The sequence below is a fragment of the Ascochyta rabiei genome, chromosome 5 (assembly GCF_004011695.2).
Source record: "Ascochyta rabiei chromosome 5, complete sequence".
NCBI classification, from domain to species: Eukaryota; Fungi; Ascomycota; class Dothideomycetes; order Pleosporales; family Didymellaceae; genus Ascochyta; species Ascochyta rabiei.
The window spans coordinates 822,499-845,781 of record NC_082409.1 but is presented as its reverse complement, the minus strand read 5'-3'; the positions used below and the strand labels follow the sequence as shown (position 1 = coordinate 845,781).

General features: G+C 52.7%; 12 protein-coding genes across 12 annotated transcripts, besides 1 other annotated feature; 8 read left to right on the top strand and 4 right to left on the bottom strand.

The window, feature by feature from the left end:
* Positions 1-2,252: 2,252 nt before the first annotated feature.
* On the top strand, positions 2,253-2,687 carry EKO05_0003430 (Lipid-translocating exporter-like protein rta1; the record flags this gene model as incomplete). Its single annotated transcript, XM_038945365.2, has 1 exon — positions 2,253-2,687. One exon carries the CDS (start codon positions 2,253-2,255, stop codon positions 2,685-2,687), a length of 435 nt encoding a protein of 144 aa, XP_038800841.2.
* A 2,450-nt stretch (positions 2,688-5,137) lies between these two features.
* Positions 5,138-7,945, top strand: EKO05_0003429 (uncharacterized protein; the record flags this gene model as incomplete). Its single annotated transcript, XM_038945366.1, has 1 exon — positions 5,138-7,945. One exon carries the CDS (start codon positions 5,138-5,140, stop codon positions 7,943-7,945), a length of 2,808 nt encoding a protein of 935 aa, XP_038800842.1.
* A 242-nt stretch (positions 7,946-8,187) lies between these two features.
* Positions 8,188-9,387, bottom strand: EKO05_0003428 (uncharacterized protein; the record flags this gene model as incomplete). Its single annotated transcript, XM_038945367.1, has 1 exon — positions 8,188-9,387. The coding sequence occupies one exon, from the start codon at positions 9,385-9,387 to the stop codon at positions 8,188-8,190; it is 1,200 nt and encodes a 399-aa protein (XP_038800843.1).
* A 1,504-nt stretch (positions 9,388-10,891) lies between these two features.
* EKO05_0003427 (uncharacterized protein) lies at positions 10,892-11,953 on the top strand (the record flags this gene model as incomplete). Its single annotated transcript, XM_038938672.2, has 2 exons — positions 10,892-11,516; positions 11,574-11,953. The coding sequence occupies 2 exons, from the start codon at positions 10,892-10,894 to the stop codon at positions 11,951-11,953; spliced, it is 1,005 nt and encodes a 334-aa protein (XP_038800844.2).
* Positions 11,954-12,183: 230 nt separating this feature from the next.
* EKO05_0003426 (uncharacterized protein) lies at positions 12,184-12,782 on the top strand (the record flags this gene model as incomplete). Its single annotated transcript, XM_059636160.1, has 2 exons — positions 12,184-12,475; positions 12,529-12,782. The coding sequence occupies 2 exons, from the start codon at positions 12,184-12,186 to the stop codon at positions 12,780-12,782; spliced, it is 546 nt and encodes a 181-aa protein (XP_059492143.1).
* A 488-nt stretch (positions 12,783-13,270) lies between these two features.
* EKO05_0003425 (uncharacterized protein) lies at positions 13,271-14,338 on the top strand (the record flags this gene model as incomplete). The annotated part of the gene is made up of 1 exon (XM_038945368.1): positions 13,271-14,338. The coding sequence occupies one exon, from the start codon at positions 13,271-13,273 to the stop codon at positions 14,336-14,338; it is 1,068 nt and encodes a 355-aa protein (XP_038800845.1).
* A 548-nt stretch (positions 14,339-14,886) lies between these two features.
* On the top strand, positions 14,887-16,014 carry EKO05_0003424 (uncharacterized protein; the record flags this gene model as incomplete). Its single annotated transcript, XM_038945369.1, has 1 exon — positions 14,887-16,014. One exon carries the CDS (start codon positions 14,887-14,889, stop codon positions 16,012-16,014), a length of 1,128 nt encoding a protein of 375 aa, XP_038800846.1.
* Positions 16,015-16,401: 387 nt separating this feature from the next.
* EKO05_0003423 (uncharacterized protein) lies at positions 16,402-16,803 on the bottom strand (the record flags this gene model as incomplete). Its single annotated transcript, XM_059636159.1, has 1 exon — positions 16,402-16,803. The coding sequence occupies one exon, from the start codon at positions 16,801-16,803 to the stop codon at positions 16,402-16,404; it is 402 nt and encodes a 133-aa protein (XP_059492142.1).
* Positions 16,693-16,738: a tandem repeat.
* Positions 16,804-17,317: 514 nt separating the features above from the next.
* Positions 17,318-18,307, bottom strand: EKO05_0003422 (Carbonic anhydrase; the record flags this gene model as incomplete). Its single annotated transcript, XM_038938271.2, has 2 exons — positions 17,318-17,838; positions 17,911-18,307. 2 exons carry the CDS (start codon positions 18,305-18,307, stop codon positions 17,318-17,320), a joined length of 918 nt encoding a protein of 305 aa, XP_038800848.2.
* Positions 18,308-19,110: 803 nt separating this feature from the next.
* EKO05_0003421 (uncharacterized protein) lies at positions 19,111-20,207 on the bottom strand (the record flags this gene model as incomplete). The annotated part of the gene is made up of 2 exons (XM_038938355.1): positions 19,111-19,467; positions 19,515-20,207. The coding sequence occupies 2 exons, from the start codon at positions 20,205-20,207 to the stop codon at positions 19,111-19,113; spliced, it is 1,050 nt and encodes a 349-aa protein (XP_038800849.1).
* A 531-nt stretch (positions 20,208-20,738) lies between these two features.
* On the top strand, positions 20,739-21,407 carry EKO05_0003420 (uncharacterized protein; the record flags this gene model as incomplete). The annotated part of the gene is made up of 3 exons (XM_038938208.1): positions 20,739-20,850; positions 20,902-21,017; positions 21,087-21,407. The coding sequence occupies 3 exons, from the start codon at positions 20,739-20,741 to the stop codon at positions 21,405-21,407; spliced, it is 549 nt and encodes a 182-aa protein (XP_038800850.1).
* Positions 21,408-21,879: 472 nt separating this feature from the next.
* On the top strand, positions 21,880-22,992 carry EKO05_0003419 (uncharacterized protein; the record flags this gene model as incomplete). Its single annotated transcript, XM_038945370.1, has 1 exon — positions 21,880-22,992. One exon carries the CDS (start codon positions 21,880-21,882, stop codon positions 22,990-22,992), a length of 1,113 nt encoding a protein of 370 aa, XP_038800851.1.
* Between the last annotated feature and the right edge of the window lie 291 nt (positions 22,993-23,283).

Below are 23,283 nucleotides of genomic sequence, written 5' to 3'. Positions count from 1 at the left end.
GATGATCAGTTATGATCACAGTCGATGCGATCCGGCACAGAGCCTCTTAGATTGACTTCAATAAAAGTCCTTGCTGTAGCATTTCTTCGACCGGGAATCGCAACGGCACAGTGAGGGTCTAGGTAAGCCCATTTCCTTTTCGTTCGTCATCTCTAGCAAGTTCACCGCTCACGTCCACAGGGTGACCCCTGGGGAAAGCAAACCAACCAATCAGAAAATTCCACCATAAGACGGGAGACTCTTTACGTTGCGGCGAAGCAATTGGGCTTACGTGTACCAGCGTAGCGGCGCAATATACGAGCCATTAACGCTGAGCGGTGTCCCTCATGTCTGGGTAGAAATGGCACGATGACTTCTTTGAAGTTGGAAAGAGTACGCCCATGAGAGGCTGTATGTGCTGATTTTGTTGCACAGGTACGTCGGCGCTTTTCGGACGATGCAGAAATTGGACGATTCTCGACTGGATATGTCAGTGTAGAGTGAAAACTATGACTGTTAGCATCAAACTGTCGCGCACGAAGCATGGCCCAGCTGTAGCTGACTTGAAAGTTTTCTGTTCAAGGCCGCATCTTGTGGTCGCGAAAAGCTGGCTGTTGTTCGACGTCGCTACAATGGGGCATTCGAAATAAGTGTCGTGCCGCGCTGGTTCCCGGGCAGTTGGCTCCTATGCTCATAGTGCTGGCGGCGTTTGCCCTGGGATCATTTTTTGAATCTGCAGGCTTCTGCATTCTTCTCTATCAGGGTTGGGTGCCGGGCTAGTCTGCATTATCTCGACCATATAGGACTCAGGTGATGAGATATGGAACGGTCAGTAACCTGTGACGATTTCTGATGTTTCAGCGTACAGTGGTAATCTATACCAGGACGCAGCGCCTTCTCAATCCTTGTGCATATTATGGATCGTGTTACCGAGCCATGAGATGCTGCTGCCTCCTTTCTCGCTGATGAGGTCAAGAGGCCGGTCCCAAGCCTAGCCTGTGATCCTGATCTACTGACCGACCAACATCCTCGTGACATAATGTTTTCATCTCGTCTTCCTAGGCAGAAGGTTCATCCAATATCAATGACACCCAAGGGAGCCGAGGAGGCGAGGGTCCATGGCAAGATAAAAGTTGTTTCCGAAGAAGTACATGGAGGACTAAGAACGTAGTTTGCAGATCTCGCTGCCGCACATCATTAGTATTCGGCATAGCGTTCTATAACGTATCTGGATTAAAGGGGTGCTTTGCATGGGCCAAGCTCCTGTGTAGTGCTGATTCTATTCCGGTGCTGTCGCGGCAGAGAATAGGCCTGTATAACGCAGCTAAGAAGACGAGTAAGTGTGCGTACAAATACTACCTTTTTGGCTGCGACAGGTGCCCTTTCAGGCTTAGCCCCACAGCTGGATACCATCGTGCATAGGGTTTACGGAAGCCAGAATACTGCTGCTGCGAGCGTCCAACCTGATGAGTGGAATTTAAGGGGTATCGTCTGACAAGTGCGTGGCTGTGCTCCGAGACTAGGCCAGTGCGTTGGTCGTATAGCACATACAAACGTATTGTTGTGGGGCACACAAGCACTACAGTGGCTTCTTGTCTTGCTTCAACTAGGCCGTGGTGTGGCTTTGGATAAGTAGATAGCATCGGCCGCTGGGAATCATCTTGCCATTCTAATTTCACCTCCTTAATCGTTCTTTCCGTACTCAAACAGCGCTTTGATCAATATCCACCCTCTCTTTTTGGATCCCTTTCCCTTACACTTTCGGTCGCTTGCATACCTCCAGACTTCCGTAATGGCGGGCGATAATGGCCTTTACGCTTACACTCCAAGCAAGCCGGCCTGCTTGATTGCAGCCGGACTGTTCGGACCCAGTGCCGCATACCACATGTTCCAACTGCTGGGGTCAAGAGCTTGGTTCTACACCTCTTTGGTCGTTGGAGCCTTGAGTGAGCCGCGTCTGGACCAACTCAATGACCACATACTAACTCATGCTAGTGATGACGGCCTGATATATTTTCCGCTTCTTTTCTGCAGGATCTCCAGCCGCTCTGGGACCATACATAAGGCAGTCCTTGTTTATCATCCTACCTCCATCGCTTTACGCCGCTACGATATACATGATCTATGGCCGACTCATCGTTTTTGTCAACGCCGCCGAAGCCTCAATGACCCGTCCGACACGTGTGACTAAGATATTTGTCTGCGGAGACGTGATGTCTTTCTTCATGTAAGCTGGTGGCGGCGGTATGATGGCTCAAGCCAGTACGGCGGACATGGGGCAGATAATTATGCTGCTCGGTCTCTTTGTTCAGCTGCTCTTCCTCGGGTTCTTCCTCGGGTTCTTCCTCTGCATATCGCTAGTATTCTGGCAACGCATGTCGAAGTCATCAAAGCAATATGCCATCCTTCAGTATGGTAAGCACACGTGGGACCAGCTATTGAAGATGGTAGTGCTTGCTGCAGTCATCATCATCCTTCGGTGCATCTTTCACGTCATCGAATTCGCGCAAGGACACAGTGGCTACCTCGTTAGCCACGAGATATTCATCTACATCTTCGATGCAGCGCCTATGTTGGTGGTACAGAGCATGATGCACTTTGTGTACGCGGCGAAAGTCTTTGGTGTTGGAAGGTTCTCAAGACTAGGGAAGATCGAAAGCGTCATCGATCTGTATCGAAGGGAGCAGGTACGAGGTCTCCAGAAGTAGGAGAGTGGTCCAATTTGGCGTGCTATGAACAATTTTTGAGAAACAGGAGAGAGTTCAGTGACACCGAGATTTTCTCCAGCGCACCAGAGGTGGACACTAAGTAGTTCAGCGCCGAACAGGGGACGTACTTCGTTTCTGAACACCACAGAGCAATCGGATTCCGAGCTTTCCCTTCTACACCACTCCCGCCGCAATGATCAACGTGATCCTAACAGGCACAATTATTGAGTTCTGATGCCTACATGTGTGAGCGCGCTAGCCCACAATGGGTCAGACTCGGCGAGCACATCGCAAGTCACGATCGGGATGTGACGAATGCAAGCGACGACGTATCAAGGTACAGTTACGTACCTCAGTTTCGGAGTTCGACCTAATACTGTATCAAGTGTGGCGAAGAGAAGCCGTTGTGCGCTCACTGTACACGGCATTTTGTGACTTGTATCTCTTCTTCGAAAGCTCCTGCAAGAGCAAGATCCACCACAGACTCACCGGTGAGCACAATCATCCCACCTACAACCGCGTTACAGCAAAAGACCACCTCAAGATATTTTTACCCCACAAACTATCAGAGCAATGTCGGGCATGCCTCTCTTTTCACGCTCAGCGACCTGGCGCTGCTCCACCACTGGACCACGATCACCAGCCCAAACATCGTCCAATCGCCATCTGTGGATCATATTTGGCAATCGGCGTTCCCCCAATTTGCTTTCAAGAATAGCGCTCTAATGAGTCGAATCCTCAGCCTTGCAGCCTTGCATCGCGCCTATCTGGACCCTGGTAATCGACGTTTAGCCATGCTAGTCGCTGGCCAACACCATAGTCAAGCAATCAAAGGGCTTATAGAAAGCTTACAGAACAATACTGAGCCAGATTTAGCCAACGCTGAGTTCGCAAATGCTGTGCTGACCTTCTTCTACGTTTTCATTTCTTTTGGTCCACTGTACAACGACCAACAGACCAGCACAAGTGTTACCACTGACATGCCCCAAGTTCTGGGTGCTTTATGGATCCCTTTGATCCGCGGCTTGGGATCAGTCATAGGGCGAGTCCGGGAGCAGGTCGGTGTAGGCCCTTTGAGCTCTTTGCTTGACATCGCCAAGTAGATGGAATTGCGTCCTGGAACGGAGCACGACGTTGATGACCGGCGCATCAGCCGGATCGCAGAGATCTGGACCAAACCGGACAATGACAGCGAACATTCCGACACCTACGACCAGACAACCCTCGCGTTACGGCAATGCAACATGTGGCTAGAGCAATCCAGCACTTGGCAAGAAGACAGTCCGCAGAAAGCAAATCACGGCCCTTGGTCGGGGCCCTTCATCTGGATATCGCTCTTGCCTGAAGCTTATTTTACCCTTCTACGGCAGAGACAGCCACCAGCGATGATCATATTCGCTTATTTTGGAGCTTTGATTCACAAATTGAATCACTATTGGTGGATGGAAGGTTGCGGCAGGAGCATAGTCCAAGCCGTAGACCATTGCCTAGGCCCATACTGGAGCGATTGGATGGACTGGCCATGGAAATTATGCAAGCAGAAACGCCGTCTTCGTTGACCTGAGCAATCACTGTGGCTTACACAGAAAGGAACTACTCTAACTAGATGAGCTTCATTGCCTTCATTGCCGCCAAAGTAGTTTACCTCGCACAAAGCTGATGTCTTTTTATGGCTGCAAGCACCTGTGTGAATCGCTGAATCACACAAATCGATGCGCACTTCTTGACTCTAGTCGCATATCAACACCCATCCAGCCACGCTTGAGGCTTGACTAGATCAGTACCAACAAAAGGTAGAAAGCGAAGAAAAGAGACTGCTGCGGGCGCGGTTAGTGTAGGGAGAGCTGCGCGCAGATGGTGGGTTGGCGTTGAGAATCGGGACAACGAAATGCAGAGGCGCCTGCTCCTATCGAGCATCTATGCAGCTTCGCTGAAACGGAATCCCCAATAACATACCATGGAGCTATTGTCTTGTTTCCCTTGGCACGGTCCTCGGCTATTTCCTGTCGTTGCTAAGTTTTGCTGATTAGACGATCTTCTTCCGAGCATAAGGCCCCAATTGGTGAGCATTTCGGCTGGCGTTGGCCCGAAAACAACTGCGGAGAAACTCCCCCGCCACCACGAACCTGCAGATCCACTCCCGCCTCCGCAAATACTCTTCAAAGTTGACCAAAACGGCTTTTCCCCTGCAGCACACGCAATACCCCTTCTGGACTTTTGTGTCGCTTGCATCACGCTCTGTGGGTGTAGTCTTGCGTGACCAGAAATTTGGCGGCACGTCTACCATAAACGACTTGGTCTACCGGAGATTGCGATGATACACGATGGCGACATGCCTTTTCAATAAACCCGACACCGGACCGGCGGCACGCGATGCAGGTACAAATTGTATCGTGAATGCTCTTTGAACCCTCAGGACTTGATTTTGCGGCTCTTCCACTCCTTCCAACATGTTGAAGACTGCACTTGGTCTTTGCGGCCTCCTCATATGCGCAGTCGCACAGACCGATTCAGTCAAGGTTAAATGGCTTGAGGGAACTCCCGACTACCTTGGTGGCGTCACTTTTGGTCTGCCATGGCCCCGTGGCCAGCACTTGGCCAATGCCACAACCTTCACAGCTTCAGACGATGCGCAGCTGCAGTCTTGGGTTACCGCATACTGGCCAGATGGCTCACTCAAATGGACTGGACATGCTCTAGGTGCCACAGATTCCCCTGCTGACGAGTACACTATCACCGCATCTGGTCCAGGGAATGCTACCTTCCCCAGTCTAAGACGCCAGAGCAGCAACAGCACCAGCGGCGTGCAAGTTAGCGAGTCTGGAGATGATATTGTTGTCAACACCGGTAACGTCACGGCTACGTTTCCCAAATCTGGGGACGTATTGGTTTCTTCTATCGAATCCGGCGGCAAGGTCGTCGGCAACAACGGCCGATTGATTTTGAGGTCGCAAAGTGGCACGCCCGACGACGACGAGGATGGCAAGCCAACCGGCATCGACTACTTCAGCTTCGCCAGCAAGATCCATAACACTACTGTATCGGAAGAAAATTCTGCACGTGCTTTGGTGACCGTTCAGGGTATCCACACCGTCGACGGAGAGTCATCGCACGCAGATTGGCTTCCATTCACAGTACGATTCTATCTTTATGCCAACTCGGAAGCCATTCGTATCATTCACACCATCATCTACGATGGCGAAGCTAAGAGCGACTTCATCTCGGGCCTTGGTGTACGCTTCGATGTGCCACTTGCTGAGGAGGAACACTACAACCGCCACGTTCGCATTGCCGGTGTTGACGGAGGGTTGTTACATGAGGCTATCCAAGGCATAACTGGTCTACGTCGTGATCCTGGTGCTGCTGTCAGGTCAGCTCAGTTCAGCGGCACTGAGACAGCCGACAAGGCCACTTGGGACCAGAGGGTCACATCCCGTCTGCAATGGATCCCCACCTGGAGCGACTACAGGCTTACTCAGCTTTCGCCTGATGGATTCAACCTTAAGAAGCGTACCAAGGCTGGACAAAGTTGGGTTACTATCCCTGGAGGTACTCGCTCTGGCGGACTCGCCTACCTTGGGGGTTCTTCTGTTGGCGGTCTTGCTCTCGGCCTCCGTGACTTCTGGAAGAAATATCCTACTAGTCTGGATATCTCTAATGCTGCCACTGATACTGGATCGGTCACACTGTGGCTGTACAGCCCTCAAGCTGAGCCTCTGGACGTCAGACCTTACCATGACGGTCTTGGTCAGGATACGTACGCCAAACAGGTGGATGCTCTTGAGATTACATACGAAGACTACGAAGGTGGCTACAACACACCCTACGGTGTAGGACGCACGAACGAGCTCTTCCTGTATGCGTTTGCTAGTACCCCATCAGCTGACCACCTCTCAACGCTCACAAATCACACCAACAACCCTCCTGTTTTGATCCCCGAGCCTGCACACCTTCGCGACACAAAAGCCATCGGTGGGTACTGGGACGTCCCAGGGTCGCCAAAAGACTCCGCGCAAGCTCAGACAGTCGAAAGCCACATGGAGTTCTTGATTAAATTCTACGAAAATCAGGTCGAGCAGCGCCGATGGTACGGATTCTGGGACCATGGTGACATTATTCATACCTACGACGATGATCGTCACCAATGGCGTTACGACATCGGTGGCTACGCTTGGGACAACTCGGAGCTTTCGCCCGACCTGTTTTTCTGGGGCCACTTCCTGCGTACCGGTGACGCCGGCGCATACCGTCTTGCCCACGACCAAGCTAGGCACGGTGGTGAGGTGGACTCGTACCATCTTGGAAATTTCACGGGTCTTGGTACGAGGCACGGTGTTCAGCACTGGGCCGATAGTGCTAAGCAGGCTCGTATCTCTACACCTGTATACAGGAAGACCTTCTTCTACATCTCTGGCGGTGATGAGCGCACTGGCGATCTTGTCCGTGAGGTCCAGCAGGTGGAGAAGGCATTCGTGCTCGTCGATGCTCGCCGTAAGGTCCGCGCTGCAAATGTCGTCTACAAACCTGATCCTGAGGCACTCTACCTCAACTTCGGTACAGACTGGGCGGGTCTTGCGCAAGCCTACCTGATTGAGTGGGAACGCCGCGGTCCAAACTGGGAGCAGGCTCGTGACAAGCTTATCGAAGCCTTGAAGACATATCCCCAGCTGAAGAACGGCTTTGTCACCGGCGAAGCTCTGTACAACTCTTACACGGGCGCCTGGGCGCCGCCACCCACGGACCCCAGTAACGCTGGCAACATCACCGTCTCTCACTTGTCTGGCGTTTTCGGTGTTCTTGAAACCATCGACCAGCTGATCGAGCACTTCGGTCCTGAAGCTAGGAACACCACTCAACCTTTCCTCGACGCCTTCCTTGACTACTGCTACTACTACGGTGCTCCAAAGGCCGAGCAGGCAGCTAGGTATGGCAAAGATTTTGGCAACTTGAACCTTAAGCAGGGCCACTCCCGCTTCACTGCCTACGTCGCCAACAAGCGCAACAATGCCACTCTCGTGCCGCGCGTGTGGTCTGAATACCTCGGCGATGGTAGCAAGGATGGTCTTGCGCCTAATGCACCCTGGAAAACGGAGCGCTTTGACGGCAGCGATGTTTTGATTCCGGTTGATGAGGCCAAGTGGATCAGCACGAACGCTGCTGCTCTCTACGGTGTCGCAGGTATTGAGAACCTGGCCTTGGTGGGAGCACCCGACGTTTCTTCCATCGGCGGAAACTCTACTGCTAGACTGAGACTTTGAGGGTTCATAGCACATGTTATCGCTTAATGAGTAATATACGTTCGGTACATATAACTCAGTTATTCCCCTCGAAAATAGTGCCATTGTCTCTTACTGAACACGACCGATCGCAGGTTGGAGTCACGTCACCATCAGTCACGCATCAACAAATCATGTAAGAGAGTCAGACCGGACGATACCGCGAAATGACGAGATTAATTATATACAAAGAAACTAATTCTATGGAGGTGACAATGCCGACCTCATGACCACACAGTAGTCGCACCAATCGCTGCTCCGCTAGCCGGAAGTAAAAAGTCACTTGCAGCAATCTTGCCTGTAGTAGCATCGCGCTTACCCTGAACAAGCGTGATGTCGACACTTTTGAACGCAGCGTTGTTCCAAGTTGTGCTGCCCTGCCACGAGTTTCCAGTCTGCTTCTGTGCACTGTTCAGACTGACTTGTGCAGAGTTCGTTGTGCTCTTGATGTTGCTTGCAGCGATGTTACTGGTGAACGTCGTAACAGCGGTTGTGCTCTTGAACCCGACATCGCCGTTGTTCCAGGCCGTGTTGCGCTGCAAGACGAAGTTGCCGGGCTGGCTGTTGTCCGTGAATCCCTTCGCCGCGTTGTTGAACGCGATGCAGTTTGTCAACTGATGGTTCGCGGCCTTCTTATCTGCCTCGTCTCCACCACCGAGTTTGAAGCCGTTGCCATCGCCCTGGAAGTCTGTAAAGCCCCAACGATTTATACCGTTTCCCCATGATATGGTATCGATGACAGTGACCTTACTCTTGAACTCCCAAAAGTCGAGACCGTCGTCTACGTTGTTCCAGAGTCGGGCGCCCTTGATCAAGTTACCCTCGCCAGTTCCTTCTTTGACACCGATACCGTCAGCGGACTCGCCATTCTTACGCGGGTCACGGTTCTCGTAAGAATCGAGGTAGAGGATCTGGTTGTTCGCGCTAGCACCTTGGAGCTGGAAACCTGTTTCGTAGTTTTGGCGCGTAACGAGCTGCTGGAAGATGTTGTTGTTCGAAGCTGTTGCATAGGCTCCGTACGGTCCGTTGATGAATTGGATGCTCTTGATGGTCCAGTAAGATGCACCCTCGATATGGAGAACACCGCGGTCAGCGCTCGCGATGCTGCCACCAACAGGAGCCGGCGTGCCGGTCAGCGCCTCGCCATCGACGATAGGTACCTCGGTCTGGTAGGCTGCAAGCGTGATGCGAGCAGACGAAGTACCGGACTTCTTGATCTGAATGTTTTTGGTGGGCGCATATGTTCCGCCGCGAAGCAAGATGCTATCGCCAGCCACGGCCTTGTCAACGGCGACCTGGATAGACTTGTAGGGTGCAGCAAGCGTTCCTGAGGCAGTATCTGAGCCAGTGGGTGCGACATAGTAGGTCGCACAAAGCACACAAGGGATGAGGAGAAAGATGGTTTGGAGCGACGTGAGCTGCATGTTGAAATTATTGTAGCGAACGAACTATAAACAAAGTGTAAAAGTGATTAAAGGCGAGAGAGTGATCGGAGTTGTTTCACGTAAGGTCTTATAGATTTCCCCAATTGCCGCCAGACACAGCCATTGAGCAACCTCGCAGTGCTATGTCGCCATGGAAAGGGGACCTCCGACCTGAATGATGGATATATTTATGCCGAGATCGTATGGAGGCTCTCCCCAGACTCGGCGAATTTAGTGAAATTGGAATATATATTAAATCCCCGACTGGGTGTAGGTATGTTTCACGCGGGGAATCCACTAATCAAGATCCATGTTCCATACTTGGCGTCCTTGGCACACATGTGCTGACTTCGTTGTAGTGTTGAAGGGCCGTAGTTTTTGGAGCAGTTGTCAGCCCAGACGTAATAAGCGCCGCGGAGAGTGAAGGCTCTCAAAGTCTAGGCGGTGGTGGAGTACGGAGATGCTTGAGTGTAGAGGACCAGTTGTCGTTCGGAGGATAGGTATCAATGGGACGGAAGGCAAGTGCTACTCTTGTTAAGGGTTTACCATAGACCTACCTTATGAGAGTGCCTGACCACGAAAGCGGTTCAAACATAGGGCTGGTGAGATGGCCACTCAAGGAGCTCTGCTTGAGGTAATCTCGAACGATGTGATCGTCGGACTCGAGGTGAACGCTTTCAAGTTATGCGAACCAAAGTGTTACTCAGCGATGAAACACGAGAGCATCGTGAACTGAACAGCGATAGTTAGAACTTCTCAATCAGTACAGTGTTGTGGGGTGTTTTTACAATGACAACTGCGCAGTATCCGCGTGGCGAAAGCATACCATAGTTCGACAGGTTTCCAGCCACGTTCTTGCCTGTGAGACATGTACAGGCTGATGCAGACTCAAAATCAGAGATGGAACAGGGCTCAAGTGCCCACAATATGTTCGCGGAAGTTGTGTAGGAGCGTCCGGCCATGACGTACGGAGAGTGTCAAGGCGCCAATCGGTCATCGGACCAAGTCGATGATGTTCTTTGCCAATCATATCTTTATACCGACGCCACTACTTCAAGCCGATCCACAGAGACCCTCGGTTGTCGAAGACCCCAAATCATGGGGATCTACATAGCGGGGAGTATCACTAGCCTAGTGGACTGCATGAAAGTCGGCCTCCGCCAGCCTTCGGCAATTCAACTGACTTGCAGCCATCATGATTTGCGGGCTTTTACTTCAGGCTCACAGTACAACATGCATGCGGGGGTATACTGGGGTTGACATCTACATAAGCGGGGCTTGATATGACACCGTAAGTACTATCAAACGAAGCATTGAGCAAACATAACTATTCAACAAGATTCTCAGGTCCCTCGCCTTAAAATTTCGAGCTACTTCTTGGCCACTACCTTCCAGACCTTCACGTCACGTCGAATGTGCATCCTCGTCTTGTTTCAATTGAGTGCTCCCACATACATCCAGCTTGGTGAATGAGACGATGCTTCGACTGTTTCCGCTTCTCGCAATGCTGTTTGTAGTAGCCGGTGAAGTTCAAGACACCTGCAACGAGTCCCGCTCGCGGCTACACCTTCCAGATCCGCCGTACGACAATCACATCTACTTCGACTGCCGCTCAAGCTCTCACGTCATCGTCACTAGCCCTTCACCGAGTAGCAATCTCAATATCATCGGACCGCATTTGCTCGTGGTATGGCCCGCAGGTAACAGTGGTCTTGTTGCATATTTCGAGCCCATAGATGGAGTTAATGGAACTCTTGCGCCGCACCTTGAAAACTCGACGTCCACAGGTAGCACGTTGGAACTTATCTATGAGCCCGTTCAGAACAGCAACCATCACGTCAGGGTGTCTAATTCCATTAACTTTAACGTTCCCGTCGTTTTGACAATCCCCATCTTCGGAAGCATTCGCACCATCCGCGACTTTGCTGAAGGACCCAGTATCCTCGATCCAGATGTACAAGGTGGTCTACGGGTTTCTAAGTCAGACAGCAATGGTGCAACCATCAACCGAACTTGGTTTGACAATGTCACGACTACAGTGCTGGCATTCACCCCCCTTGGAGGCGCACAGTCTGTAACAATCGACCCAGATAACAATTCCCTGATATTCAGCGTAGGAACGTATCAGTGTAAGCGAGACATTTTCGACGAGTTATACTGCAAAGATTTTCGCTGATTGGCATTAGTCAATGCCTCTTTCAACTATCCCCACCTCGAACAACTCAACCAGTCGGAAGTGCTGAGCCCTCAGTCAGCCGGCTTGATCCAGCAGCAACCAGACCAAACGACGTCTCTATCTTTTCTCTCCTGTGAGGACAAGCTCCTAGCGGGTACTTGGCGGTTCCTGACCTACTTTGGCCGAGACAGCCTGATTTCGATGCTGCTCATGCAGCCCATGCTCAGCGAGGGTGAGAACGGTGCCGTCGAGGCTGTCATTGGTGTAGTGCTTGAACGTATCAACCGAACAGATGGCACAGTTTTCCTTGAGGAGGTTAGCCAGAGTGGAATGAGTCAGTCTAACTTCCTGGTTGAGAGGCTCATTCAAAAGTTGCTGACAAGCTTATAGGACCGCAGACCAATACGCGCAAATCTGGGAGGACTCCACTCTGCAATTTTTTTTAAAGTTGACGTCCCTCAAGCTGCCGCCTCCTCACTCGTCCAGCCTACGTCTCTTCTGCGAATCTCTCAGTCCCACCCAACGTCGACGCAATCACCGGTGATGTGACCTATTACGGTGTCGCCCTCGAAGGCAACGTCGTACCCCCTTCAAACACCTCCAGCCCTGTCGTTCCTGTCATGAACACCGACGACTGCTTCCGGCACTTCTTCCTCAACACTACAGAACAAACACAGCTTAGTGCTTTTTTGAACCAGACCGCTGACCACATCCTCAAGCCTTTCCCAGTGGGATTGGCCAGCGATGTGGGGCTATTTGTTGCAAATTCCGCCTACACGGGTAATGCCACTTTCGCCGCAAACTTCTCGAGGGGTGATTACCATGATACTGTAGTATGGGGATGGCAATTGGCTATGATGGGGTCTGGATTGGGGAGGCAGCTTAGATGGTGCGCATCTGGTGACGTCCCAGGTACTTTAAGAGCATCCGAAAGGGGATCTCAAAATCTGCTGACACAAAATTAGACTTTTTCAACGATACAAACCTATACGACAAAGCTTTGTCGGCTTACAACCGCCTCTGGGAGCTCACAGAGGCCACCATTGTACAGCTTAGCAGCAAGGTTTCAAGGCAACACCACTCGGCTCCATCATGTCTACTGAGAGCAACATTTGTCAACTCTGGAGCCTTACATTCTTGGCCGTCAAGAAAGAGAGTTTTGGAAGCAGCGAATAGATGTAGCTGGCTTTCTGCTTGCGCCATTTCTGATGTTAAATAAGTCTTGAATGGCATCTATGGTGCATCTTCGGCTTCGTGCTTAGATTTTGCTAGCGTTTTCCGTCGCTACGTTTGTCAAATACTTCCAGTCTCAGTAGCATCGACCTGAGAGCTTCAATATCGTCGACAGATGGAAGTATTATGTCTAAAGGGTGATTTCTTTAAGTCGTTCAGTGGCGTTGTGCATGCTTCCTGTATTCTGTGAAATCTGGCCTTCAGGTCGTTTTAGTTTCGATACAAAGTGCTTTGAGCATTCAAGCAACCTAATCACTCCAGACATTCGACTGTCATCTAGACAAAGAGATTTGTACTTCATGGTCGGTTTCTCTAGCAGCATTGTGCACAGACATACCCTTCAGCATTGTGCGTTGGCCGCTGAAAAAGACGTACTTAAACCGCCCTCCCTTAAACAGACCACAACAACATCACAATCATAGAGACATTCGATGGTGTGGCAATAGAACAAGAACAACTCTCACAAAGCCAAAAATGCCTACGGAACAGAGCCTCGAGCTGACGACTAACGCAGCAAACGTCCCTCTACCAGACACTCCAACCACTCCTGTCACGGTGAAAAGGACCCTCTCGGCGCCACAGGCGCCCAAGAAAGCGAGGACAAAGATCCTCGAGTATCTCAAGCCGGATGTATATAAGCCTGAGAAGAAGCCCATCCCCAAAGCGCCCAAAGCAGTGCTTGATGCACTTTCGCGAGCCGGGGTTCGACAGTCTTCCTCGGTCCGTCCGAAGAAGGGGGGAAAGAAGACCTTCCCAGCTCCTCGAAAACTGCATGTTGCTATCGTTGATGGCAAAACGGACATGATCATCCTTGAATACGTACCCGTGCGATATCTGATGCGGATCTCGAGCCAAGCAGCCACAGTCCTCGAGCCCAAGCCATGGGCAGGAAAGTTCAAGATCTACGGTCAATATGATTTCTCAGCCCTGCGCAGCGTGGTCAACGCCATCGCCCATCGAGCGGACATTCCCGTCCGCACAGACGACGATACGTCCAGCCTGGCAGCGAATTCACTGACGGCGAACCTAGAGACATACGAAGCCTGCCTGCGCATAGGCATTTCTAGCACACACGACTCCGTCAGGGTGCTACTCAAGGCCGTCTGCGCGCAAATCTCCAAGTCTGACATCACGCCAGACATCCTGCACTTTGTCACGTACCGCCTCGGCCGTGAGGACGCAGTGTTCAAGCACACAGCCAATGTGCTATGCTATAAGCGCTTCACCAAAACCATCCCCGATATCTCCTCGTTCGAGAAGATGGTGGCGAGGAATCCGGCGCTGCAGAAGGCCATGGTACAGATTGACCAGGCGCATAAAGCGCGCCGTGAGGCTATTAACGCTTCAAAGCGGAAATCGATGCACAGGAATGGAGAGACCGGGGATGAGACGTACGTCCCTACTCTGGACAAGATGTGCGAGGCTACCGTGGATGTGGCGCCAGGAATTATTGCGAATGAGCAGAAAGAGGCGCTTCTAGCACTTTTGAAGACAAAGGCAGCGGGCGAGAAGGATGGCGGTAGTGGAGGTGAGGCGGAGTAGCAATGAATACTAAAGGTGAGGGACTACGCTGAATGCGGCAAACAAGTAAGTGGCGTATACTGGAGTTGTAGAATGCGATTTTGGTAAGATTTAGCGAGCAGATGCTCCAGTCCTTCGTCTAGTATTGCGGCGTCCAAAGCCAGAGTTGTGTATGTCGTTGTACCGCGTCCTATGTAGCGCTGTTTTCATTCCTGGTTTACCCCACCGACCGAAGAGGCCAGTACTAGTCTTTTGACGATGTGTAGGCGACTAGCGTGACGCACGTGGCGTGTATTGCTGTGGCTACGGATGATGTCAAGCAGCGAGACCCTGGATTCGCATCTAAGCTTGGATCTGTCGCTGGAGCATGTGAGCAATCTTCTCAACTCCATAGGCAGCAGAGAAATAAACTCTTACGCCGTCACTCACTACCTTGACACAACAGCACTCTCACCGAAACCACCCATTTTCGCCGTAACATCCATCACACGACCTCCCCAGGCGTCAACACGCTCACCAACACTTCCAGCTCCCAGTGCCCTTCACCAAACACAGCATACCTGCCCACTATGGCACCGCTTAAACTCTCGATACCCAATGCGCACACCAAAACACCCGAAAGCGGTAAGCCCTACACAGAATACACAGTCAAAATCGACCACCCTTTCCCGCGCGCAACTTCCTCCGTCTCGAAACGCTACACCGACTTCTCCAACCTCGACTCCGCCCTGCGCTCCGCGGTCGCTGCGCCGCCGGCTCCTCTCCCGCCCAAATCATGGGGTTTCTTCGGCCTAGGCAGCTCCTTGGGATCGCCCGAACAGGTCGAGAAGCGGCGGCAGGGGCTGGAGGAATACTTGCGCGCGATTGAAAACAGCGAAGATGGGCGATGGCGGGCGAGCAAAGCATACAGGGATTTCTTAGAACTCGACGACAAGGAAGGGAAGCGTCCGGCATCGTTTCCTGGGAGTCAATTTGGGAAGGACAGGGTGAGGGACAGCTCGGATTGGCTCGACAAGCACGCTGAAGTCAAGTCGAGTCTACAGGACGCGCGGAGGTGGCTCACAGCACGAGAGCAGGCGACGGCAGCAAGCGCTCAGCACGATGCAGCTGCAAATGCGAAGCGCTCCCTGCTGCGTGCCGGCTCCTTGCTTTCGGCACTGGAGGAAGGGTTGAGGCGGTTGAGCGGGACAAGCGGCGACGAGTGGAGCGGGGACAAGTTGGGCGATGGCGAGGTGCGTCGCCGCAAAGACATGATCAGCTCGAGCCGCAAGGAGCGCGACGGCCTGGAGTCTGTCCTCAACACCATGGCCGCCAAAGCCGCCTTGAGCGGGAGCGGCACCCTCAGCACGCCCTCGACATCTTCTGCCGCCGTTACCGCCGAGCAAAAAGCTGGTCTCTTCAAGGGCGCCTCCAAACCCTCTGGCCGGCGTGTGCTGGGCGGCGCACCTGTTGAGACGGAGCGCACGCGCGAACTCGACAACGAAGGTGTCCTGCAGCTACAGAAGCAAATCATGCAGGAGCAAGATGAAGACCTAGTCGATCTCACGACCGTGGTGAAAAGAATGAGGCAAATGGGCGTCGCCATCAACGAGGAGATTGTGGAGCAGAACGTCCAATTGGGCCTGCTGGAAGAGGATGTGGAGAGGGTGGATGGAAAGATTCGGATTGCGAAGAAGAGGGTTGATAAGATCAGATGAAGCGGGTAGTACAGTGCGTTCTGGCGTGTTCTTTCACGCATCATGGTATACATTGCAAGGTGTTTGGCGTTGGCAAATTGCTGTTCATCAATACAAGCTTCTTTATACACAATTTTTCCAAAGACAGACCCTTGGATGGAAATGACTATTCTAAAAGTGCAGCCGTGTCTATTGACACTGCGTAACGAGCCAATTCAGACTTTACGATTCGATCACCCAAGAGACGGCGAGCAATTGAAAACAGAGCGACTCAATCCTCCACCAACCCCACCATCTCAAAACTCTCCCGCCACAATCTTTCCGCCCCCTCGACATCATACGCCTACTCCTTATACCCGTCATTCGCCATGTTAAACATGCCCTCTTCTTTGGCCTTCTCCTCGCTACTCACCGCCTCAGCCACGCCAGACAGATGCCTACCTCCTTTACTTTTCCACTCTCTGCCCACCGCAGCCCAAACCTGCGTAGCGGCGCCCTGCTCCGCGCTCTTCGCCGTGCGCTACACCTCGGGATCCAAGAATATCTCAAGCAGATCCGAGGCAAATGGGCGCCCAGGTTGGAGCTCGTGGTGAGGCCCATGCGTTGTACGCCGTAGTTGTAGTCGCCGAAGTTGGGACGGCTGAATATGTGGCCTACTGACGAGACACTGACGAGACGCGACGGGTACGACGGGGTTGCGGAGGAGAGGAGGACGGACTTGACGAGCTGGAAGAGGAGGAGGTGGGCTAGGTGGTTGGTGCCGAATTGGGACTCGAAGCCATCTTTGGTCTTGCTGTAGGGCATGGCCATGATGCCTGCGTTGGTGGCGAGGAGATGCCGTTTGTTTGTTTTTTGATTGGGGGATAAATTCTGCGGCGCCACAACGGACGCTGGCGAGGCTGTCGAGCTCCATCTCGACGAGGGTTATTTTGCCGCCAGAAGGGTGGGTTTCCGAAAGGATGGCGTCGACGACTTTCTTTCCTTTGTCCACGTTAGTAGGAGGCTAAGAGCGGAGCTGATGGCCTGTATCGCGGTGAATGCAGCCGTAACTCTGGCACGAAATGCGCAAACGTTAAATGCCGAATAAGAACAATCATGGCGGACGGCAGCTGGGAACAATGGACGAGCGGGACGACGAAATATTACTTGTGGGATTCCGCCAGGTCTACCAACATCAGTATACATGGCTGGAGATAGACCAAGCACCGGCTGCACCCATCTATCATCGTGAAACGCCTCTTCTTCTGTTCTACATCTCGATCTCTCGTCCTCAACTCCGCGCTAAACTCACAATCTCGCCTCTCACATCCTACAGCCGCCCCGCTCAAGCCAGGTCTTTCAAGTTGTAGATCTTCTGGATCTCCCTCAGCTCGCCCTCGTGGTCGAACTTAAGATCCTTTAGCAGCCCATCCTTGAAGCCAAACACCCAACCGTGCACAATTGGAAACTCGTTCTCAGCGTACGAAAGCTGTACCGCCGCTGTCTTGATCACGTTCCTGCACTGCTCTATGACGTTTAGCTCGACTAGCTTGTCGTACTTCTCATCCGCATCTGCAATGCCATCGAGCTCGCTCTGGTGTAGGCGGTACACGTCGCGAATGTTTCGTAGCCACGGGTTCAGGAGACCCATGTCTTGGGGCGTCATTGCGGCCTTGACACCACCGCAGCCGTAGTGGCCGCAGACGACAATGTGCTTGACTTTGAGGTGGCGGACGGCGTAGTTAACGACGGACATGACGTTCAAGTCGATGTTGTTGACGAGGTTGGCAATGTTGCGGTGGATGAACATCTCGCCTGGGTCGACGCCCGTGAGGGCTTCGGCGGGGATGCGGGAGTCAGAGCAGCCTGTACACAATTGTCAGCAGGGCTCTACATCACACCGTGGAGGTTACAATGATGGTATAGGATCTGACTCACCAATCCATAGGTAGTCCGGAGCCTGACCCGCACTCAAGTCCTTGAAGAACTCGGGCTTCTTCTTCTGCATCTCTTCGGCCCACTTCTTGTTGTTTTCAAAAATGCGGTCATGGCTTTGCTGGAGGTACTTCTTGACCTCCTGCGTGGTCTGGGGGTTCTCCTGGCCAGTCATTCTCTTGTACCAATTACTTGTAAAGAAGGAGCTTTTGGTGAACGCTCTAGTGTCGACCTGTTGCAAGGGCGAACGCGAAGATGGGCGAAGAGAAGCTGAGGTGTGAGTCGACGATAATAACGGCGTCGCGATGCGTAAGGGAGAACAGAAGGAGGAATTGAAAGCTCCAGAGGTGGGCCCCGCCCTAAAAAGAGCTCGGCCAACGTGGGGTAATCTGTGCTGCATCCTGATACAGTCCGACCAAGACCCCTCTTGTTTGCAGCCGCTTTTATGCGGTTGACGTGTTGAGGTTTGCTTCTGCTGCGGTCCGATTGGGCGCTCTGACGTCAAACCATGAGCTAAACCTTGCGACGATCCAGATATGAGATCGCGAAACCGCGAAGCTCTAGCGGGCCCGCGGAAATCCTTCGTCGCAAGGAAGACAGCAAGCTTAACTCAAGTCCATATCTTCAAGAACAGCCAGAGTTTGCAGCTGCATTTCGACGGGCCAAGCACACGACAAGAGGCCAAGTGCAGCACCAAAGTCCGTGTATCACCAGCTACTCGAAAGAGCAACCTATCGTAAACAAGCTTGGCCGAACACTCGATGCTCGTCAGTCCGCCAAGTGTAGCACAATAACACCTCAAATCTCACGGAAGCATGGCGCTCGGCGGTCAGCAGCGGACTATCATACTTCAACACGCCAATCGCCTGCTAAGCGCGCGAGACTATCCAAAAACAATATGCCCCTCCGAGGTCGCCCGTGCACTGTCCTCTTCAGAGCTGTCATGTCTGAATGTGCCGGACTGGCGAGCGACAATGGGCCCGATCAGGCAGCTTGTGTGGGAGATGCGTGAAGCTGGTGAAGTTGAAGTCTTGCAAAAGGGCGAAGTGCTGGACGTGGAGCAACTAGAAGATATCAGGGGACCAATCAGAGTCAGGAGGGTACAGACATGATCTGTTTTGTAGGGTATATGTGCATTGTAACATGCAAGTATTAACGTGGGAGCCGCAGAGACGCTCGTGCTCATGTTGTGATTCTAGGATATTAAGGTATCGTGATCGACGACGCGGTGGAAGGCGTGGGATGCTTCGGTCCACTCTCATCAACGCCCTGCCACTTTTCGTCCCACCCACTAGACTCGGCAGTAGCATTGCCAGCCCTGCCTTCCACTGCCAGTTCGCGGATGTCACTCCAGTATTCCAGCTTCTTGCATTCTGCATCAGCAGCCTCGACGGCCTTGAGGAGGTTATTGATTCTGCGGGTTTCGGCTTCGCCTTCGGGCTTTTCTTGAGACTCGTGTTCGTCGCGGTGGCTCTTAGCAGCGTCGAATGTGTCCATCAGTGTGGAGAGGAGTTGGCGGCGTGAGTTTTGGAAGATGAGCATGGACATGATAGTGGGTATCTGGGAGGGTAAGCTTAGGACTGCGGCGTGGGAAGAAAGGCACGTACATGTTCTGCGAGGTAGTGCAGCTCCTCGCCTCCATCTGCAATGAACCTATTGATGATGACAATCTTCTCTCGATCGATGGCAGCTGCTTTCAGCTTCCTCATCAGGGTTGCAGTGTCTCGGATCTCCTCATCCACAGACGCTTGGCCGCTACTGTCCAGCACACTCATAGTGCCTGGTGTATCGGTCCTGAACAGCGTGGTACCACCAACGCTGAACCTGTCGCCGAACAGTCTGTCACGTACTGCTTCCTTCGTCTTCGGAGGTATCTTCTGCTTGATGCGCCTTCGCAGCCATCGCCGCCTCCTGACAAAGCTGTGGAACCACGGGTGGTTGCCGTGCCATGGCGAGCCCTTGAACAGAAGACTATACTGCCACCCCTCCTCATCGACATCCAGGCTCATGTCGACATACCAGCTCTTCCAGTCCCATACCCAGCTCGGATCAGGTACTTGTGCGTTTGTGATGTTGACGGCCGAGGGCTTGAACTTGGCGTCTACCCATGGTGCGGGGTCGACCCGGAAGTTCCATAGCGCTTTTGAAGAAAAGAGAGGTATCCCGAAGACGAACCATCCGCGCTGGTTCTCATAGAGTATGTCGATGTGCGAGTCTGGCGTTCGAGGGGGCTCCGACTGCGTTGTGGGGGGATTGTCGCCGTCCGTGTGGTCGACGAGTTGGATGTTCTGCTCTGCCATCGCAGGCACTTTGATTATGTACTAGGGGCTCGAAGTTGAAGAGAGCAATAGGCGTCACGCCGTCACTACCGTGGATGCATGGAGGAAACGTGCCAGCAAGGCAAGAACGGTGCTGGACGGCTGGATTAGGGGCAGTCAACAATTCGCGCAGAGGGAAGAGCCGCAACAGCAGCGCTCCGCAAGAAGGATGATGAGCGCGGGCTATAGGCAATATGCTATACAGACACAGCAATGCGTAAAAATGAGCGGCACGTTGTCAGCTTGGCCAACGGCTCTCGTAGTCGAGGTCTGATATGCCTAGCCTGGCGATCTGGTTCGTGATGGGCCTGTCTGTGCGCCGGGAGCTATGGACTGCCATGACGTATCTGCACGCGCCTTGCAAGCTGCCAGCCGCATCACGACAGCATTTCCCCTCTTAAGTACTGCAGCTCCGCCCTTGCTCATCAATCCTTCAATCAAACGCTACACGTCTTCATCACATACCATCATCTCTTCAACAACCCTCACACTCACACTCACACATCTACTACAATGGCCGGACGCAGATTTGCTACTTTCGGTGGCCTCGCTGCCGTCGGCGCGGGTACCTACTACCTCTACAGCGCTGGAGGCGACCCAAAGCTTGCCGAGAAGAAGTTCGAGCGTATTTTACTATCTTCATGCGTGTCATTGAGGAACAAGCTGACAGTCACAGACGATGCCGCCAGCGCCACAAGGAGAGTCCGCGGTGACTTCCCTGGTCAGGACAAGGAGGCCAAGAAGGCCGGAGAGGAGGGATACGAGGCCGTTCGCGCAACTGCACAGGACTACGTACGTCATCACGCCATATATCATCTGTCTTTCGATGTTGTCGTTCGAACATGAACTGATGCAAAGCAGGCCAACCGCGCCAGCGCCGAGGCAAAGAAGGCCGAGGCAGACCTAAGGGCATATGGTCAACAAGCACAGAACAGGGCCCAGGAGGTCAGTCGCGAGGCACAGAGCAAGGCTCAAGAGTATAGCGCCGAAGCCCAGGCAAAGTACAACAAGCTCAGCGTTGAGGCAAAGAAGAAGTGGGACGAGGCCAAGGCGCGGGGTGAGGAGTACACTCGCGAGACCAGCAAGGACTTCAACGCTGCCGTTGACCGGTTCGACCGTGAAGTCACCAAGGATGCTGCACAGGCCAAGAGCTGGCTGGGCTCCTGGTTCGGTGGCAAGTAAGCTTGTCATTGAGATGAAAAGATATGGCTTGGATTGTAACACTGCATTTGCTTCTTAGCACTGGAGTACACGGGACTTGATCACCTCAGCTCTTAATCAATCAAACGACGTACAACACAAGCTTCCTCCAATGCCAATCTGTGACTGCAGAGTTATCGCTGTCTGCGATGTGCTATGGGTCTCGTGACCTCAGCAGAATTGATTGTGCGCACACGTTGCTGAGCTTCAAAAAAATTGTCTATGCCTATGATGTCCAGAATTCGGCGCTAGCACCCAATGCGGCCCGTGGATTGAAACGCGTCGCGTGCGCGCTCGGACGCGTGGGTTCTTCCTCTTTCTGCCCGCCCCACGGCTCATAAACGCTTCAGCTGTCCCTCCTTCGTGTGCACATCCTCATCATCACAGCATATTCCTCTTCCGCCATTGTCTACCGTATTTCAGCACCGTATTACTTGTAACATTATCATCCACAATGGCCATCGCACCTGGTCAGCTCCCGGATGAGCTCGTCAACCTTCTGGCTCTGCACTCGTCCTTCCTTACCGCGCTATCACTCCACTACGCACACAATGGCACCTCTACGCCTGCCGACATTCGAGATCTCACGGCGTCCGTCACACTGGTCTGGAGACAGCGCAAAGTCACATGCGATGACATCCGCCTCATCATGGGCGTTCTCAACTACGGTCCCTCAGGCTTGAACAACCCCTACCACCTTTCAGACTACGGCCGCGGCAAGATTGTACTGGAGATCAGAGAAAATAGTTCTATGCTCGATGGCATGATTGGTGTAAATGAACAGGCGTTGACAGGCATGTTCAAGGAGGGTCTGGATAGCTTGTGGTCGCAGTGGTGCATCTCACAAAAGATGGCTACTCGACCGATTGCGACACCAAAGAGGGGACGCGGACGACCGAAGAAGGCCGACGCCAAGCAAGCACGCCTCGAAACATTCCTCGACGATATCTCCATGTCCAAGTTTCTCGCCCAGCTCCCTCTTGCTGACGTCGAAGCATGCGCATCGCTCAACGCCATTGCACCACTGCAAGAGAAAGGTCGCAAGAGAATGAGGGAATTCAAAGAAAGCGTAGAGCACGGTCGCACGCAGAAGAAGAGACAGGTCTCTGGCAAGGAGAACGAGTCCATCCTCACACAGGGAGCCGAACCTGCACAAGCAAAGATTACCGAGTTTGCTGCAGTTCGTAAAACCAACCTCCTGGATCGCATCCTCGCAAAACAAGAAGCGGCCAAATGCGGGCCTACCGCCCCGACCGCTGCCGAGCTCCAACGAAGAGCAGCGCTCCAGCGCTCCGAGGAAGTGCTCGGCGTGCTCTCCCTCTTGTGCGCAAGCCGACCAGGAATGCGCGTTTCCTTCTCCACAACTACGGTCCTGCAGCAACTACGGGGGTCCATACGGTCTCCCATCTCGAAAGAAGAGGCCATGAAGTGTATCGAAGTGATAGCGAACGAAGTTGCGCCAGGCTATGTCTCAATGGTCAACATAGGTGCTATTTCTAGCGTTGTTGTCATGCCTGCGATGAGGCCTTTGGACGTGAAGAGCCGCCTTACCGCGCTAGGTGTGTAGAACAGATGTTCTTGTTTTCGTTTCCGTCGCTGTTTTTTTTTGAGCGTCAAGCATAGCCAACCGATTGTTGTTCTGTTATTGTTTAGCGTGTGGGCATTTTCAATCCGTGCTAGAATACTGCACATCAGCATTAGCATATTTAATCGAGTTTGCGTCTTCTACCAGTGTCTTGTTTCCAGCCTTTTGCATGTGTGACTGTGCATGAAGGTCTCGACCTGCCCTGTGTCACATTCGTGGGGTTCATCGCGAGGTGCCGCTTGACTTCAACGTAGTGTGGGACTGTGGGGTGCT